Here is a 20,368-nt window from a genome sequence, read left to right on the forward strand (position 1 = left end):
TTGAATGCTTCTTTATTCAAAACGGTACCACACACAGCTTTACTTCCCTCCCGATGGTTTTACTCTCCCAACCCGTGGACGAGGCGCCTCTCTCTCTCCACGTTCCCGGGGGGCTCACTCCACTCTCCGGCCTCGTCGCTGGCTGACGGCGCGCTGGGAGCGGAGGCAAGCTCCGAGGGAAGACCCGCCACGTGGCCCGTGGCAAGGAGAAGGCAGCGCCACCGTACGCAACCCAGGCTTCCACACTGACCCCGAACCTTCCCCTGCTCTCCATTATCCCCCTTGGCGGAGCAAAGCCCCGCATCTGGCCACACCCCCTCAGGGAACCTTCTCGAGGGTTCCCAACGCCTCACCACCCCAATCATATCCCCCCCCTCTCGGATTGGACCCCGATGACATCATCGTGCCCGTACTCGTTACCCCCTGGTAGCCCCCGGATGGCGCTCCCTCATTACATATGTATGTTGACCTTCTTTCGCACCGTACGGAACCAACCATGCTAATCGGAGGTGCAGGGGAAGGACAAACTAAACACAGAAAGCAGTTAAACAAATTAGTTTTCAAGAGGCTTTTTGGCCAAAAAACATATTGCTTTCCTTTTAGCAAAAACAAAATTTGATATCTTTATTAAACTCGCTATACATGGCAGTCGAGATTTTAAATATCACGATACATAAAAAATACAAACGAAGATTGCGAATGGTGCAAGTGGGGGAATTAAATAAAAAAAAACCGTGGCACACATTGTGAATGAGAGATGCAAATTCAGTCTGCTGTGATGATCAATGCCCAAACAGTTGCCATCACCTCTGTTGCTTTGGCACTGGTTCCTTTTAAAACGTTTTGACAATGCCGCTCACATTAATCGATTGGGAGGAGACTTGAAAGACTGAGTTGTCGTGAGGCGGCAAGGCCGGAGAGTGGCGAGTTTAGCAGCTCGGGGGGGGTGAAGGATTAAGGGTGATGCAATCTAGGTTGAGCATAGTGGCACACGGCGTTAGAGAAATTCAAAAGCAGTTTCTGTGACAGACATAATTCTCATGGCGAGGTGATATATGAACACGAGTGGGTTAACAAAAATCTCGAATTGTAGACTGCTTCGACCACACCTGTCAACGAGGCTGCTATGAATGCAATTTACAATTGCGAATATATATTTTGAAAGTAATAATTTTACAGACAAGAGGTTTTCCAAGTGACCAATGGCACATCAACGTATCCATGGTTAGGGGTAAATAAAGTACCATACAAGGCATTGCAGCAAAGCATTACACCAACACATTCATTATGCATTTCTGTACAAAACGTCAAACTAAATATTCACCACAATCCTGCATAAGAGGCAGTGATTAAGACAGGGCTGCCCAAACTCCAGTTCTCACTTCACCTTTAATGTCCTCCAACCTTCACTGCGATGTAAGCCTGCACATTACAGACCTTAATACTGTTGAAAATTTGTCTCGCACCAAGCAGTGCAGTCTGGGAAGCCCTGAGCAAGCGTTTAGAGGCACACCGACAGTAATACAGTACATCGCATTCCTTCCTGCAATAATGGGGGGTGGATGGGGGGGCGGAGAAGGGTTTTAGGAACTTTGCCAAAGATGAAGCAAAGCGAGAACATTAATTACATGCTCAATTCTGACATGCAGTAATGGCATTATTTGTTAATGCGCATCAGTTTCTGGTACTGTTAGCCAATAAACGGTCTAGTTGTGCACAGGGCCTAAGCCCAAGCTCAGAGCGAGCAAGGGTTTTTTGGATTTTGCCGATACCCTGCGTATAAGGCACCCGGTCAAGGTGGAATACATCTAAATATGCATTGCCAAACTAACCTTAAGATGCCAGCACAGAAGTTAAAACTACGTCAAACAACAGCAGTGCATTGTGCGTCAACGTTGGACACAAACTGCCACCTCCTGCTCTAAAGAACTGCAGTTTTTGTTGCGTCTAAAAGTCTAGAGGCCAATTACGCCTATTGGAAGCATTTTGGCAGCACAGAATGGTACGGGTTGAGTCTGCAATGAAAATACAACCCTATTTATCTCAATGGTGATTGTGAAACGGTAAATTTTGGAATATTTTTAGCTGGGAAACTGGACTAGCTTCTATATTTAACTTTGGCATAAGCATTAATAAACAAAAATCCTTCATGACCATGACTAATTTCTGTGCACAAGTGATTTAAGGCAGTTACTTACATGTGACTGCTCAAACCTTAAGCCTGCCTATCAATTGGCAAGAACCAGTGTGAGTGAAGATGCTGTTAAAATTACTGTTATTAACACTGGCTTACAAGTGAAACATCTGTATTCAGATAACATTTCATTCAATGGCCCCTCTGAACAAAGTATAGAGGGCATGCAAAAGATTGTGACTTGCATTTAGAATTACAATTTCCGACCATCCGCTCTGAAGAACGAGCATCACCCAAAATAATCTGTAAAAGCAGGATCACAGTGGTGTATACTTTCAAGCAGTGGCTCCTGTGCAACTGCCAACAGTGTCCGATGTTTCATTTGCAGTTCTAAAGCAAGACAGACACTGGCCTGGTGTCACAAAACGAGGGGAAAACATCACAAAAACCGTCGCAATTGAGTCCCCGGGCTCACGCATTGCACGTGCACACGTGTCGCTTCAGCAAAATTCATCATAGAAATAGATTGTTTTAACTCGATCACACATTTATATTGTTTTAACAGCACAACCCCCGAATGTGAATCACCAAGTAGCGACTGTGTATTGGCGAATGTTCGTGAATGTACACGAGAGTCTCATTGTGTAAATCAGGAGATCTCCAAGGGGGCAGCAGTAACATGGGACAATTAGCAGGTGCTGAGAACACAAGTTAAAAGTGCACGCTTGGCAACAGGAGGGGGAGGTAGGGAAACCTATTACAGGAACGGAGCACACCAGCGGATCTGATCCTATCCAACTAGACCTTCAAACTCCAACACTAGCCATAACCATAACACTAACCACAGCACTAACCTTACTTCTAACCCAGTTATAATAGTCAACGAGACCCTAGCAGTATCCCAAGTCATAAACTACACCCAAAGGGCCATCCAGACTATGCAAGTAACAATGCACCGATTTATCAATTAAAATGTTATTATGCTCACAAATGAAGCTTAGGATTTAAAAAAAGCATTTTTTTATTATATGCAGTTGACAGGCCAGTGTTACACTTAGGCAAACAGTCAAAATATAATTTCTGAAATCTAATCATGACCGGCGGGTGAATTGTCACATGCCGAAACCAGACCCTACCCCTGCGCCTGCCAGCCAACCAGACGTGATATCAGCAGCCCCCCTACTGCTAACCCTATCCCTAAGCCCAACCACCCCGCTGTCGCGAGCGCAGTGCTGCGCTTTGACAGCCCACGCTCCCCACTAGTGTCCCAGGATGCCAAGCCTGGTATTCTTGAGCGGGGGTGAGTTCCAGTTGGCCGAGCTGGAACGACTGACGTAACACTTCTTGCGCTTGTTGAAGATCACCTCCAGGTCAGGTACTTCGATCACATCAAACAGTTCGTCGAGGTTGGGCGGGGTGGCGTACTGCTCCTGGAGGGTATGCGCCAGGTTCTTGTCTGTAGGTGGCGTGGAGCGCCAAAAGCACGCATACACGCAAAACAACAATAACTATCGCCGCCATAAGTGATGGTGGCATCGTCAAAGCTGGGTGCACTTTTGAGAGCCATGTGAAGTGTCCAAGGCTTGTCGGTAGGTCACAAGACCCAAGTGTTTTTGGCCAAGTGCTGAGATAACCGGCTGACGCACCCACCTGTCCTGCCTTGCTCTAATTTATCCGCTCGGCGCATTGCTCATTGTGCATGCTTCTCTACTTTACAACTCCACATGCGGTGCACGTGTACACTTTCATGCATGCACGCATGCACTAGGTAAGTAACTATTTACCCCTCCTGGTGATTCAATGAATTTCGGGGTTGCTATTAGATTCAATACTGTAATTTTTTATGTCCTTGTTAATGTAGTTTGTATTTATTACTTAATTTGTCTTGTTTACATTGCTTTCTAAGCTATATTAGCCTAAATTAAATGTATTATGTAAATTGCTCATAATTTGCATAAAACAAATAATTATAATGAGCATCATTTTCTGTGTGTATCATGAGCACGGAAATAAATGGTAATCGATTTTAATCCATCAATGCATTGTTGCATGCATGATGGCCACTGTGTACAAAGAAATGTAACCCCCCCACTAGCATCCTCATGCTGCCCCAGTTGCTTGCCTAGTGCAGAACATTCCTGCCATTCCCTCTGGCCGACCTGCGGCCCCACCTACCTGTGGCCCAGAGTGGGATGGACTTCTTGGGCGAGCGCTCGTCATCTGTCGAGTCCCCGCTCTCCAGGTCTATGCCGTAGTTTTCGCCTATTATCTGAGGCGGCTTGGGCACCGTGGCGGACTGTGGGGTCATCTCGTACGTCTGTGGGCTGTCCACCATCTGCGGCTGCTGCCACCAGATGGGGGGGGGGGGACATGGGTGAGCGAGAACCTAACAAGCAGGACCTTGCTAGCCGATGATGAGCTTGCATGCCAACATATGGGAATGAATTAAACAGGGAAATGCAATCAATAATACAAAGCAAAACATTTATATAGTGTCTAAGGAAGACCAATCTCAAGATTCTGTAGAGAAACTGGGCATATTTTATAGGTGGAGGGAGCTACTCATAGGACGGTCTTGAAAAGGGGCAGGGAGTAGACAGCATGGATGGCAGGGGGAAGAACATTTCAGACTGAGGGTAGCAGAGGTGGTAAGGAGAACCAGAGGTCTAAGTGCGCACACACGCATGCACACAAGTGCACACAAGCACATGCGCAGAGGTACACAAACGTGCATTAATGAAAGTGCACTCGTACACATGCATACAATTGCATACACGCAAGACATACATTCACACACCAACATGCACTTACATTCAGGTACAAGACAAAGATCTCCTGTATAGCCATAAGACTTTTGGGGCAAGTGCTGTTAGTGAGCACCTGAAGGCCGGCACGGCACATGGGGGGGGGGGGATGGTCAACATCACGCCCGGCCCCCTTTTTCTCCCCCAGTGGCTATGTTTACACACCGTACCAGTGACAAACATTCGTCACACTGGTGTCGTCCATGAGTGGGAATCAAACTCAGGTTGCCGGGTTCGTAGCGCACGGCACTAACTGCTACACTACCGCTCTCCGTTCAGGTACACATGCACACACATGAATACAATTGCAAGTATTAATATTCGCGGATGTAATATTTGCACTGTTCTCCAGAAAAGTATCCCCCGCTAATATGAAGGGTTTACTGTACGTGCTTTTGTATGTATGTAGAACTTCTTTTGCACAATATGTAGCCAACCGTACTAATCTGAGGTGTGGGGAAGGACAACAAACCAAACTGCTTTTGGTGTTTTGTATCAAACACTCCACCCCATCTCCTCACGAACACAAACATGCACTCGCATACACGTGCGTGCACACAAGGGCACAGCCTTGTACGCAATGCCACGAGGTTGCTTATGCATTCACCTTTATCGATTGGTTGAGAAGAATTTTGGATCCAGGATTTAAGGTGATCTTGACAGCCCTGTTAAACCCAGCATCACAAACAGTTGGGCAACACACACACACACGACAAACAGCCCTTGTTTAGCTTTGCAGACAGTAAGGGTAATTACAATCAGAAAGCACCTACTAAGAAACTCATGCCCCATGATGGGGTGCTGTGGGTTTAGCACCATGCCTGGGCTGCCTAATTTTACGTTAACAATTTTCATTCCTGTAAATCTACCAGCTGGATAAAGACCTTCCCACGCCGTGTTGGTCAAGGGGGTTGTTTAACCGTACTTCTCCAATGTAGTCGGTGCGCTGAAAGAGGGTTGCCCTGGATCAGTTCTGATCTCGTTCGGAATTAATGTTAGCCATGGCCGGGAATAAAACTCGCGTCACCGGATGCATGAGTGGTTAGCATGGTATGGCACTAAACAAAACAATCGAACAGGAAAACTCTCCCAAGGCAAAACCGAGAGGATGGAAACAGATCGGAGCAGTGCTGTTGACAATGTGATCACCGTTACCTGAGCAGGGGCACGGGAGTCTTGGGGAGCTTCTTCGCCTCGTTTGCCTTGCGCAGTCGCTCCTCCTCCTCCTGCGCACGTGGAAGCAAAGTCACGACGGCACTGAAACACAACGTTCACTTGCGCAGCATCCGAAGTTAATATATTCCTTTTAAAATGTTTTTGTAATTGCATTCCAACATTCCAATGTGATCGAGACGCAGAGATGAATCGTTGCAACTCTCAGGATACGGTGGCCAAGAGACTAAACAATGCAGATGCCGTGCGTGGCGTTGAGAACCTTTTCCGTTTTTTCCTCGGCCTTCCTCTTCTTATTGAGCTCCTGCTGTTCCATCTTCTCACGAGCCTTCTGCTGCCGCGCCTCACGCTTCCTGCACGCTCCCAGACACCGGCACGTCATGCAAAACGCTTGCTGCGGCGAACTTGCCATACACTGCAATGCCACGCAATACCGCACTGTCAATTGAGGTCGATCTTCCCCACCGTGCCCTTCGTGTCTACTCAGCGTGGCGGCAAGTGCAGGGTAGGATCGCCCTTTGGTGTCTCGTGGGGGGGGACCGATACGTCGATCGGTTTGCGCCTCATGATGATGATAGCATTTTTCTTGCCGCTAGCCATCAAACAAAGATGGTCACCCCGCATTGTGCACTTTCAGATGCGCTTCTGCGGCCATCTCGAACGCTCTTCCGTTATTAGGAAGCTGCTGGAGCTATGCACTTCGGAATATAAATTGAAAAATATTTCTTTACAACTGCTTTTGTGTTTAATTTGTACTTGCCCGCACCTTCGATTTGTATGGTTGGCTACGCGCATTGTGAAAGCTTAACATACATACATACATAGCCACATTGATCCACATAGATACGGTTTTAACGGAAAGACAGTTTGCAGTGACGTTTGACAGATACATTAACAAAATACTGCTCCATTTCTCCAACCTTGTTATTCTGGCAAAAATGTGGAATCTTACCTCTCCACTTTCTAAATGAACCAGGCTCCTGGTATTAACTCATAATAATACAAAACAAAAATGAACTTTCCTTGTGGGAATGAGTGGCAAAAAGCATCTAAAAGACAACATTTCTGAATTACAAATGTATAATCTTGATTGGAGGCTTTCGTGACTGCAGGAATCCATACTCTTTGGTTCTTTCGGGTGTAAGTCACGTAGGCAGAAAAAAATATATAATAATAAAATATCACGACGTTTCGTTCGCAACACAAGCGGTCGTCCTCAGGCGGAAAAAATAATCCAGCAGTGAAACTGCTAAGCCAGGAAGAAACACAGCGAGAGAGCTGTTACAACAAGAGGTTATTTATGTGGCGAAGTGCAAGCAGGCGGGGTCTGAGCTGGAAAGCACGCAAAGCACGTCGGTTGTGTTAATGGGGGAGATTAGGGAGAGAGAAATTAGGGAGATTAGCAGACCCCACCTTCTTGCCCTTCGCCACATAAATAACGTCTTGTTGTAACAGCTCTCTCGCTGTGTTTCTTACTGGTTCAAGAGTTCCACTGCTGGATTCTTTTTTCCGCCTGAGGACGACCGCTTGTGTTGCGATCGAAACGTCGTCATATTTTTTTTTTCTACCTACGTGACTTTACCGAAAGAACCAAAGAGTACAAATGTATACAGTCAATGTAATCATGAAATCAAACACGGTATACACATTACATTTTTCCACGGGGACCTTGGAAAAATAATACCGATACCTTTTATTGATTCAAGTAAAGCAACCCTGAGGGGGAGACTTTTTAGGAGGGTTCTGATTTGGATGCGGGAAATTCCTGATCGAGTATCGCAATGCAATTCTGAGGATTTGTGCAAATCAAAGTGTATTGCATTGAATACTGAGCAACTTTTAAATTTCGATTTAAAGCTTTCGTGACTGCAGGGATTCATCTTCTTGGTTCTTTCGGTAAAGTCATGTAGAAGGGAAATAATAAAATAATAAAAATAAAACATAATAAAATATTTCTCACGACGTTTCGGGCACAACGCAAGCAGCCGTCCTCAGGTGAAGAATGAAACACCACCAAGCTTGGAGCGTATATTTAAGCTGGGTTGGAGGGGGAAGAGCACCTTGACAAAAGAATTTGCATATCAAGAGGAATTTAGCATATTCTTAGGTTTTTTCGGTAAAGTCACGTAGGTAAAACATTAAAATTAATAAAAGTAAAATAAAAAATAAAAATCACGACGTTTCGGAGGCAACACAAGCTTCCGTCTTCAGGTGGAACCGTCACAGCCACGACAGCTGTGACGGTTCCACCTGAAGACGGAAGCTTGTGTTGCCTCCGAAACCTCGTGATTTTTATTTTATTTTACTTTTATTAATTTTAATGTTTTACCTACGTGACTTTACCGAAAAAACCTAAGAATATGAATCCTTGCAGTCACGAAAGCTTCAAATCTAGAAGGAATTTAGCATATTTATGGGAAATGAAGGAATTCCATATTTATGGGAAATGCGTAGGTGGGCGGGGGGTTTCTTGATGATTAATGATGATTAATGCCGTAGCACTTGAGGTCTCACTTCTTCATCTCCTCGAGCTTCTGCTTCTTGGTCTCCTCGGCCTTGCGTTTGCGCTCTTCATCCATCTCCTGCTTCTTTTTCAGCTGGTCAGCCAACGCTTGCCGCTCACTCTCCTGCGCCACAACCACCAAAACAGACGATGTTTACAGTATCCTGTCGTGAGGGATACGTTCCAGAAATGCACGTGAATCGAACATTTGTGGATAATTAATTAATTACCTTAAACACATAAATAAGCTATTAAATCCATGAAAATTATCATAACACGCCATCACTTTGTCCCATCACTGTCTCACATCACATTCTCTCATCACTATACTCTTTGGTTCTTTCGGTAAAATCACGTAGGTAGAAACAATAATAGATCACGACGTTTCGATTGCAACACAAGCAATTGCTCTCTTTTCCCCTGAAGACGATTGCTTGTTGCGATCGAAACGTCGTGATCTATTATTTTTTCTACCTATGTGACTTAACCGAAAGAACCAAAGAGTATGGATTCCTGCAGTCACGAAAGCTTCAAATCAAGATTATCTTATTACTTTATTTATCTCTCTTGATGCAGTTGTGTAGAGTTCCAAATGCGATTCGCAGATAGCCAAAATCGTGGATAACTTCGTGAAAAAACAATACTGGAGTAATAACCAAGTAATGCTCACCAAGATGGGAAGTCTCTTTTAAAAAGAGAGACCTGGGTTTAATTGTGTACAGCGAAGCAGGATATACTGACAAAGCAACCCACACAAGCCAGAGTGGGTTGGAGCGGTAGTGCAGTGGTTAACGTATTGCACTATGAACCTGGCAACCGGTGGTGAATGATTTATGAACAATTGTCGGGCAAGCCTCTACTGACCAGCTTGGTGAAGCATGACAAAATAATCCCAATGATTAACTGTGGGATGGCCTCCATCAAGCAATGGAATACCAGGAGCATTAATTAATGACTTACGAAAATACCCCCGATTTACATTCAGATCCATCAACGTTACTCATTAACATTTTTACAAACTCCTCCAAAAACGATAAGGAGAGACACGTGGAATGACAGTGATTAAGGGCAGGCTGGTTCTGTTCATAACAAAAAAAACTGGAAATCCAAGTGAAACATCTAAGTGTCTCCCTCCCTGCTTATGTGAGAAACGAGGTAGTTATTGTCTCCATTGATGGCCATGAGCGAGTGATGTGAATTCCACCTTTGCAAGGTGTGTGGGTCAGTCTATCCATAGGATAACTATTCAATTCCAACAAAATGGCTGTCTACTCTATGGTTCTCGTTTAAAATGGTTCTCATTTTATTGGCACTTTAAATATTACAGACCGAGTTTCCCTCACCAGGACATAACTCACAACTCTCCAATTGCGAGTTCCACTTTGCCCAAAACATCTAGTTGTTCATCGTTATAGCGGTCTACTCATGATGAAATTGACATTTCAGTTTGTTTTACCTTGCAGTTTGTTAAAACTCTTGTCACATGCTCAACAGCTCCTTTTGGCATTGCACTGCTGGATGAGGACCTCCCCCACACCATGTGGATCGTCAGGGTTGTTTGACGATACTTCACCACCACTCGTCAGTGTGGGTTGGTGAAGGCGGACAGCGTAGACGTTGCAGCATGGTTCAGTAAAATATTGCATGTTTTTGCAATGCCACTCTGCTGTCAATGTAACCATCTATGGCACCTGTTTTATGCATGGTCATCACCTATCAAAGGGCTCAACCCTGCTTCGTTCCCGAGATTGGACACAATCCAAATGAACTGGTTATAGACGATCAACAACAGCAATCTGTAACAGGAAATCCTGCCAGCTTCCTCATTTCAATCCACAACTCCTATCTCCACCACCCCCGCATGAGGGGGCCGGCATCCTCAAACCTTGGAGTCAGCCTTGCGCAGGGCGTCGGGCTTGACAATGGCCTTGGGGGTTGCGGGATGCCCAACCAGCAGTGGCCTCCCTGGTGAAAAAACCTTGCAAATCTGGCTCACGAAGCTGCGTGGCCCGGTCTCTGCAAAAGTCACTGCACGCTTCACGGTGTGGGGGGGGGGGTAGGGAGGGGATGTCATCACAATAATGGTCACATTTATTTAAAAAGCCTTAATGAGTCTTAAGATGCCTTTGTTTTAGGTAGGTAATGCATTGGTATGTTTCACCAATTCCTTTTCAATCCGTGTTTTACTTTGTGTGGGAGGAAACTGGAGTATGGCAAGTCCTCACTTAATGTGTGTTCGCACAACGCGTTATTGCTATAACATGGTTATTCTATTCGGGAACAGTTTTTGTACAACTTGGAACGCGCCCATTATCACGCGGTTTCTGAGCGGTCGACAAGCTACTTTCGTGAGCTACACGGCTGAGCAGTAAGATACAGTATGCAGAATGATACAGTATGCAGAATGATACAGCATGCAGCATACCCCCTTCATTAAATTCTCTGCCATTTCGTGGCTACGTCACAGCCCAAGCTTACAGCGCCTGTTATTCCTATTGTACAACACTACTCAGGTTTAAAAACCTGATAAGTTTCCAAGATCCGAGAAAAGGAGCATCAAGGGTTATTTGGACATCTGCAATTTATCATCATCTTACATTAAAAGACCTGAAGGTGGACACATGGGGCTTAAAGCACATATGAAAATCATAGATATATTGACTTAACAAAAGTGACCTTAGGTACAATGTCTCTAGAAGGCATAATGACCAGTGGTCGAAAATAACTATGGTGTGGTAGCGAAGGTAGATAACGCTCCCGAGAGGAGTGATGAAATCAACTCATGTGCAAGTGCTGGGTGGACTGTGGCATCACAGGACTGTGGGATGTGGCGGTGGACTTGGGGGTGGGGACCTTAAGAATCCAGCAGAGAATTTATAATTGCTGATGATGGTGATGACTGAATCGATACAAAGACAACTGCTGTGCTTTCACAATCAAGCGCAGGAGCTATACCTTGAGCACCTTGGCTGGGATGGTCTGAAGTCTCTTCCTGGGCGGTGATTTCATCGGGGTGGTGTTGAAGCCGATGAGCAGGGCTCGCTTGAGGCTGAGTCTCCTGCATCATAGGGAGGATATCATCAGCAACATTACTACCTTCATTATACCATCACTACCCCCATCACCAATAACACCACCAATGTCATCACAAACATTACCATCACTATCATCACCACTTATAAGCTTTACCATTATCAGAATTACCCTGACCACATCACCATTAATCACTACCATCATAATCTTTCCCTCTCCCCTCTATAACACTGCATTGCTACCCTCACCACTTTCCCCCTATATATTATTTTATTTTCTATTATTTAATTGATGTATGAAGCCGCAGCATGTCCGCTGCTCTGTGTTACTTGAATAAACGAATATAAATTACCGTTTTTAATGTTACTGTCAACATTACTATTTAATGCTATTACCATCCTCAACACAATGGCCCTTGTTACAATGACCTTTGAAGTCACCATCACTTCCATTATCACAACATTCATTACCAAATTTACCAAAGTACATTGGTTGTAGTAAAATGTTAACCACGTACAGCACTCACCTGATATTTGTTTTTAGTTCCGATTCTTAACTTGAGCCTTAAATGTGAAACTCACACTTGCCTGGCAAGAAAACTCACCTTACTACTTGCATCGCATCTGCATCGTTTCCAGTCTCTGTAACAAACAAATTGCTTTGCTTTAAATGAAAACTTTCATACACAAAACCCCACGATAGTTTGACGTGCTCACCGTGTTACACCTACATTCATGTGATCCACAATTATTATAAAGACAATCCTTGACTTATGAACAACCGACTTACTAAAACCCATACTTACGAACCAACATCCATGAAAGATAAAAATATAACATTGACTTAAAACGCCAACTCACACTTGCAAACTGAACCGTGGAACTATTTTGTTCAGAAGAGCGATCCTCCGGAAGATGTAACGAGGTGGCCTCGCACTGGGAGTGTTTGCGTGTGCAAATGAGTGTGAACGTGTGTTTGGGGAGCGGTAGTGGTGGTTAGCACACTGTGCTTCGAAAGCAGCGACTGAGTTTGAGTTTTGCTCACGGCCAACACCAATGACGATTATATGAACTGTTCCCGAGTCTACCTAGGTCGACTCAGCCTCAAATGAGTACATGGTGCGGTGTGTAAACATCACCACTGGGGAGACAAAGGCAGCCGGGCGTGGCGCTGGCCACTCACCCCTTGTGTGCCGTGCGGGCCTTCATTGGTGCTGCTCGCTAAGAGCACTTGCCTCACCAGCCTGTTAAGGCCATAAGGGGGATTGTTGTTGTTGGGATGTGTGTGCATGCTTCCATTTGTGTATATGTGTGAGTGTGCACGTGCCCTGTATGTGTGCAATTGTAACCTCTCATTGACCCCACTTCCGACATGCAAGCCAGCATCAGGACTCAAGCTAAGTGAAAATAAAACAGTTTTTTTTTATTTGTTACTTTATTTAGTTTTATTTACTATACAGTATTTTTTTTAGTGTTACGTGCAAATATACAATATGTAATAAGTTTAACAATATTTCCCATTTTGTTGAACCGTAACACATTTAATAACACCGACCATATTGTCATTTAAATACAGTGCATTAGTGTTCTGATTTACGAACTGTTCAACTTACGAATGGGTCTCCAGAATGAATTAGGCTGGTAAGCAAGAGGGCGTGGGCAGTGAGTGCATACAACAACCACCAAACACCCCGTCCCACAATTTCCCCATCCGTGGCCCCTAGTGTAGGTTGGTGCTTTTCTCACCTCTCGCGCTCGAGCATACGGGGGTTGAAGAGCAGTGGGCCGAAGGGGTGGTGGACATCACGGCAGGGCTGCTTCGTGTGCTCGTTAGTGGAGTCTTCGTGGGGGTTGCAACGATGTCCTTGCCGGTGGGGGTCGTGGGGTTCCTGCGCATCGACCGCATGGATGCGTTCCGCAAAACCTTGGCCAGCTTCTGAAGGCGTACACAGTCAGTTCAGTGACTTTTATTAATGCTTTCCAAAAAAGATGTAAAGTATTAATCCATTAGCTTTGTCGAGTCCGTCTGCCTGCCTGTAAAATAGGGTCATGTTAATTTTGGTAAAGATGATCAAATATAAATGCTTTTTTAGGATAAAACTGTGTTGCTGTATGGTATTTACTCTATAGAAAAAACTGAAGAAATTTATCAAATGGATTCCTAAAACTTAAGGTGTTTGTGTGGAGCCATTGAGACCATAACGTCTCCACATTTAAGGATCCATTTTAATGATGGGCTGCTGAAACCTGGATTTTAATACAGGAGAGTAAGGATCTCAGTAGTTCAAGCTCAATTCTCGGACATGCGACCACCTCTCCAATTTGTAAAATGTAATGTACCTTATATAACCAATACAATCTAATAAAAATGTGTTCCCATTTTGATTATTGGATCATATCGACTTTCATGTCCTTTATTTAATCCAAAAGTCGGATTCTATTTGTCCTTCATTTAACCAGTGTCACATTGAATTTCTTTGTATTAAACATTACATTCAATTAAATCCTTCATTTAACCAGGGCGATACATTCAATAAATGTAACCAATGTTCAAAACCAATAACCTTTTCCTAACCAGTGTGTCAAGTTCAATGTCCTCGATTTAACAAGCACATCATAATCGAAAGAGCGTCCTTTATTTGACGAGCCTCTTTGGTTTTAATAGCAAGATGTCATTTCAATGGAGGCTTCACACCACACATTTGAGAAGCACGCACCTTCTGTGGTTGTTCTTTCTCTGCTGTACTCTTCTCCGATTTCTTCTTCTGCAACCTGTGCAGTAACACATTCGGATCACACAATCATAAATCAACAGCACAGATCAACAGCATTGAAAGACGAAAATACCCTACTGACTAATGTAATACATTATTAGAGCACTTACAGCTATTTGTCTATCCAGGAAGTTGCGTGACTATTGCAGTTGGGTTGTACATTAGGATGTTTGGACAATTCATTTTATTGGAAGGCACAACACAAACAACATAGCCCCCAATCAACCTTTGTTCAGTAGGAAGGCACTCAATCTCCTCTGCGAACCAGTCTGGAACTCCCTTCCCCCAGCTGTCCAGGACTGTCTGACATGAGATAGAATATTTTACTTCATGTGGGAAGAAATCAATACCCAATCAGTGCAGAGAGAATACCTACCGTGCACATGAGGAGGTAACTCAAAGGCTGACAGATGGGTCATGAACCAATTTGGTATATTTCCATTTCTTACATACTTTAGAAACCCATGGGTTTGAGTATTGCAGCATACGATAACTCATGAAATCCACATCCCTGCCTCTAAGCGTTGGATTACAGGTGTGCACCATCACACCTGGCTTGAGTAAATATACACGACTCTTCATGAATATAAAAACCCTTAGTATTCACCTGTTTTACGAATGAGTCACATGGCAAACTGATCCAATTCATGTTGTCCACTACCTGAAGTGGTTGGTCACCAGAGGTGATTATGCAAGCGTTTTCACGAATAATAGTTACCTAACAGTGCAGACAGATTCACCCTGTTATCCAGGTTTAATTAAGACATTCTACAGAGTTTGGCTGGCATGGACACTGTGCATAGCCCACTTGCCTACCTCGTCAGGGTGCAGTGGGGTCTCTCCTCCTGCTTCACTTCATTTTTCTTCACCTGCAGTCGCTCTGGGACCTTGTCAGCATTTTCTAAATGACAAATGACAGTACCAACACAGCAACATAGGGCGAAAGGTTGGTGATTAAAGCAGCATCCATCGACGCAATGCATAGGCCATTGCTTAGATAACATTAAATGCCATTTATCTATCTAGGAAAGTTTCAAAACACCTCTTTAGTAGGATGCTGCATTATTTATTTGTATTTAACAGCTTTTGTTTTGCTTTTTGGAGGAAACTAGAGCAAACCAACCATGTGCATGAGAGCATATCACTCAAAGCTAAAGGCAGGTTAACGAACTCACTTTGTACCGATATCTACTGGCCACCTCATAGCCCAGGAGGCTTGGGGATTTCACAAATCTTCATGTTATCCACCAACCGTAACTGTCAAAGTGCTAGATCAAAAGTGTGAGCCATCAACCTAACAACAGTGTTACCCCCTTCGCAATGGACCAAGATCGCTTGAAGGTATCGCAGATCACAATCAGAATAACATATGGAGAATGTAAACGAAAAGCAAATAATAAACAGCAGTTGCAAGTGATATGTGTACAAACAGCCACACCTGTGGGCTGAGGGGTAGGTGAATCAGTCAGGCTGGTGAAATCCTTCATCAGGGTGCGGCAGATATTGTCAAAGCCAGGCTCCACCGCTGCGACTTCACTCGACTCTGGTTTGTGGACTTTTCCAGGTCCCACCTGCGTCTCCAAGTCACTACTGCCACTACCGTCATTACACTGTAAGACAAACTTCTCCTTCGCAGATGCCACTGCCAACTCGACTTTGCCAGTGACAATGGCTAGTACCGGCTCGCCCAGCGGCGTGGCCTGTGTGGCAGCTTTGACCAAGGGTGCTGCTGTCCCACTCTCTGTGAGGGACGCAAGCACCGGGTAAGGGTGTGTCTTGAGGAGTGAGCGGCGAGCACTGCTTCTGCGGCCGGACCCCCACGAGCATCTGGAGGCAGGGACAGTCGGAAGCATGCAAACGTGCATACATGTAAATGCACATACGTGCACTCAACGCAGTGCATTGTGTCGTGCAGTTATGCTCGTACAGTCAACGGCAAATATGTCCATGCTCCAACGAGTAGGGCAAAGCTCACCTCTTCAAGTGTGAAGGTTTAAACATTATTTATTTTTTCTGAATTGTAATGCCCTCAAGTGAATGCAGGTGTCACGTGAATCTACTACATACCACATACAATGATTTTAAACCATCAATTTGAAAAATCTATTCTCACGTGTATGATTTAATCTACTTAATTTCGATGGTAAGAATAAATCTCTGTGAATCTATCCAATACAGACCAAAAAATTACACGTTCTTTGATACATGCCAATCACAACACAGAACAATTAGTCCTGGCTTTCCAAGAAGCAAAGCTGTACTCAATTTGCCAGCCCCAGAGAAAAGATATGCAGAGTCATTCCCCAACTGGGATTTACATTTGAGACTCCCGGAGGGAGTCGGGCATTCTGATCACAATGGCACCAGAGCGGATTGTAGTTGGCAAACAAAACACAACTGGAATTACTCATTTATGTAGGCTTTGGCAATGCAGACAAACGATATTGGTACGTACTTCCTGGGGTCTTTAACGAGAAGGGACTTGCGTTTCTTTTGGCGGTTCTTGGCTGACGGTGTCTTTGGCAATAACTCAGGCTCTCCGCTGTAGTCGTGTCACACACCAATGCATAACACAGACACAATGTACACAAACATATCACAAATACACATTATATACACAAGAACCTCACAAACACATCTAATACACATATCACACAACATAAAAATTGCACACATCCTACAAAAACACACACATACAACACATGCCCACGACAAAAAATAAAATAACACACGCATCAGTCACTCGACCATACTATAAAAACACTTAGCTGCTTCGAAGTCCAAGCATCCTCTAAGCCTTCAGCGGCAAACAATGATGGCTTCCCAGTGGAACAGATAACATAATTCGTTCAAAATGGTGATACATTCATCAAATTCGACACCTTAGCCACCAAAAAATCAAACATCACCACCAACATCAAAGATGGATGCCGCAAAAAAGACCATCCTGGATAAATTGCGGCAACCTTTGATTTTCAGAAGGCAAATTAGTTTTTCTGAAAATAAAAACCATTGCGAATATTTACAAGTGCAAAGCTTGAATCACGATCGAAAGATTCCAGTGAACAAATGCAATTACACGCTCCACTACAATCTACATAATTGATAAAAATTATTTTTGAATGTTTACCATTTCAATTGCGTGCCGATTTTAAGGGGGTTAGTGTTAGGATCACAAATAACGCAGCTCAGTGACACACAGAACCCAGGATTACGGTCGCACCAGCAGAAGCGTCCTTTGGCCTCTCCCAGAATCTCATCGAGCCAGACGAAGTGCTTCTCTTCCACCTCGCGCACCATCTCCTGCAGCCGCTGCTCCACCATCTCATTGAGAGAGGTCAGCAACTCCGCGAACGAAGCCGCGGCGTCCATCGCGTGCTCCTCCTCCGCCTGTAGTCACGCCGCCCCGAAAAAGCGACGCGTTAAAGCGAAACCTGACGATGCACATCGCGATCGACCCCTGCGTAACCGCAAGTACACGCGTTGAACTTTGTTGTGTGGTCACAAGTCGATTGTGAATTCCCACTGTAAGAATTTGCTCAGGCGAGTGTGGGAGCGGTGATTTTTCCCCCCGAAATCGCAGAGCGACTCCACGTTTCCACAAGTAAACACGTAACGAACACATTCACCGATTTCACAATCACCAGCGTGTGCTTAAAACATTTTTTTCAGAAACATGTAGATTTAACCATGGCAAATGAACTTTGAACAAAGCAGATGAAGCATCGGCAAACACTTACAACGTACAGCAATAGATTAACATTAATAATGCGAATTTACTCGAACGTACGATACATTAAAACTTGTGAGGCCTAGCTCAGGCCTTACTCAAACGAGAGCTCGATATCGTGTCGTTACTTTAACTCTCAACGAGCTGGCGGTGGACGCGATGGTGGCGCAAAACAAAAGTAATGGAAATATAAACGAAATATAAAACGTAACTTGTATGTTGAGGTAGACCGAAGGCGGGAGCCGTATTGTCGATAGCGACTATTCACGGCAACAAAAGTTTAAATTCAGCAGCTGGGTCGGCTCAGCCAATGAGAACGTAGAAAGGTCGTGACGTCACCGCGCCGAGCGAACGTCATCACGAGAGTTGATAGTTGACGTCATCGGAGCGGAAAACGAATCGCACAACGGTCACATCCGTGACGTCATCTTTCGCTTGTATTTCTCACAGATGTCCAGTAGGGGCAGCTCAGAACGTTACAACAGTACAAAATAATTGATAGGAGTGCAAAGTGCAGGAAAAGTAAACAAATCACTTGACATATATAAAACCATTAAACCCAACTATTTTTTACCTTACCAGGTAAAGGTCCACTGAGCTATTAGCTTCCTTTTTCAGAAGTTACCTGGCTACAAAGTATGAAAGGTCAAGGAAGTGGTTTATCACGTGGAAATGCTGTGCGGTGACGTCATTAATGGAGCTGACATGGGTTGGGGATGATGTCATCGCGGCTGGGTAAGACGTGGCGGTGGTGACGTCATTAATGGAGCTGACACGGGTTGTTGAGGGTGATGTCATCGCGGCTGGGTGAGACGTGGCGGTGGTGACGTCATCGTCGCGTTGACCTGTTTTCGGCCGTATCATTCGTTTTTCGTTCGATAGGTGGTTTTTAAAGACTTTTGACCACTCACTTTAACATACAACTGAATATATTCGTCAGTAACACCGCCTTAAAGGGAGAAGTGTATAATAAGCGACGTTTCTGGCAATTACCCTTGTTCATAGTACTTTGGCCATTGTGAAAAACTTGGAAACTTTACACCATAGGGCCTGATAAGAATTACATTTCCTGATGAATGCATTTTAAATTGGCATCGGAAGAGGAACGGATGTCATGAATTTTTGCTCCGCGCTTTTGCACGACTGCGAATTCAGTATCGCAAAAAAATGGTGAACTGTATTATGAAACTCAACACGTTCGTCAATAAAACTACTTTAAACGAAAAAAAAACATAACCGGCGAAGTTTCGGGCGATGGCCCCCCCTTATCCATAGCACGATAGTCCTTCAGCTTAATTGCGTGCCAGTGGCAACCACTGCCAACGCAGCACAATCACCCAATAGAAATAGGGGAGAGGAGGAGGGGCGGGGGCAGCGAAGTGAGAGGGAGAAGCCATGGAAGGAAGAGGGCGGTGAGTATGTACATTATAGCGGGAGGGGGGTAATTAACATAAGAGGGCGGGGTTATATAAATTAGCGAAGGCGGAGATTAAGTTTAGGGGCGGGGGCTATGTAAATGAATCGGAGGCTCGTGAAGAACGCTGCTACTATATTCTTAGGTTTTTTCGGTAAAGACACGTAGGTAAAAAATTAAAATTAATATTTTATTATTATTTTACTTTTATTAATTTAATTTTTTTACCTACGTGACTTTACCGAAAAAAACCTAAGAATTTGAATGCTTGCAGTCACGAAAGCTTCAAATCTAGAACGCTGCTACTACTGTGGTCAGTTGGAGGCAGTCGCCCTCCGACAACAACGGGGGGGGACGAGCGGAGGCGCCCGGCGGCTAAATCGCAGTAAGTTGGCAGAGTAAGGGGGGGAGGGGCAACAGCTGGTTGCACGCCTGCCAGTCATCTCAAGTCAGTCGACCCTTGGGGCAACCTGCGTTTTGTCCCGTGACCTCCCCTGTCAGCGAGCCTTCCAACAGCACCACGTGGCATCAATGTGCACCTGACCTGACAATCACCGTCACTCAGTGGCGAATGGCGGGTATTGGTTGTGTTTGTAAATTAACGACGGGGAAGATGCAGTTTAGAGGCGGAGGCTTTGCAAATAAACGAGCAGCTTCATCTTCTTGGTTCTTTCGGTAAAGTCACGTAGAAGGGAAGTAATAAAATAGTAAAAATAAAACATAATAAAATAATTCTCACGACGTTTCGGCCACAACGCAAGCAGCCGTCCTCAGGTGAAGACCAGGTCTGTCGGGGAGACACCT

At 44.6% G+C, this 20,368-nt stretch overlaps 1 protein-coding gene across 3 annotated transcripts; it reads right to left on the minus strand.

Moving 5' to 3' along the window:
- Positions 1–26: 26 nt before the first annotated feature.
- LOC144932662 (uncharacterized) lies at positions 27–18,441 on the minus strand. 3 transcript variants are annotated; one of them, XM_078856962.1, is made up of 16 exons: positions 18,363–18,441; positions 17,644–17,810; positions 16,876–16,962; positions 15,859–16,247; positions 15,237–15,321; positions 14,364–14,418; positions 13,393–13,582; positions 12,252–12,288; positions 11,570–11,672; positions 10,500–10,649; positions 8,626–8,738; positions 6,374–6,464; positions 6,094–6,164; positions 5,546–5,603; positions 4,310–4,478; positions 27–3,590 (listed from the first exon to the last, which is right to left on the minus strand). In XM_078856962.1, exons 2-16 carry the CDS (start codon positions 17,790–17,792, stop codon positions 3,394–3,396), a joined length of 1,944 nt encoding a protein of 647 aa, XP_078713088.1. In that variant the 5' UTR covers positions 17,793–17,810; positions 18,363–18,441; the 3' UTR covers positions 27–3,393. The 3 variants fall into 3 exon arrangements, with proteins under 3 accessions (XP_078713088.1, XP_078713089.1, XP_078713092.1); XM_078856963.1 differs by lacking the exon at positions 18,363–18,441 and having other exon boundaries at positions 13,393–13,579; positions 17,644–17,874; XM_078856966.1 differs by lacking the exon at positions 18,363–18,441 and having other exon boundaries at positions 4,310–4,475; positions 17,644–17,874.
- Positions 18,442–20,368: the final 1,927 nt, after the last annotated feature.

This window comes from Lampetra fluviatilis, chromosome 5, assembly GCF_964198595.1.
Source record: "Lampetra fluviatilis chromosome 5, kcLamFluv1.1, whole genome shotgun sequence".
NCBI lineage: Eukaryota > Metazoa > Chordata > Hyperoartia > Petromyzontiformes > Petromyzontidae > Lampetra > Lampetra fluviatilis.

What these genes read in the sequence shown, in the direction of transcription:
- LOC144932662 (XM_078856962.1), bottom strand. Translation starts at nt 17,792, where the DNA reads ATGGACGCCGCGGCTTCGTTCGCGGAGTTGCTGACCTCTCTCAATGAG. An exon ending in GCCAAAGGACGCTTCTGCTG is followed by an intron (nt 16,963 to 17,643) that starts GTGCGACCGTAA and finishes ACACGACTACAG; the next exon opens with CGGAGAGCCTGAGTTATTGC. An exon ending in CCGAGGAAAAAACGGAAAAG is followed by an intron (nt 6,165 to 6,373) that starts GTTCTCAACGCC and finishes CCACGTGCGCAG; the next exon opens with GAGGAGGAGGAGCGACTGCG.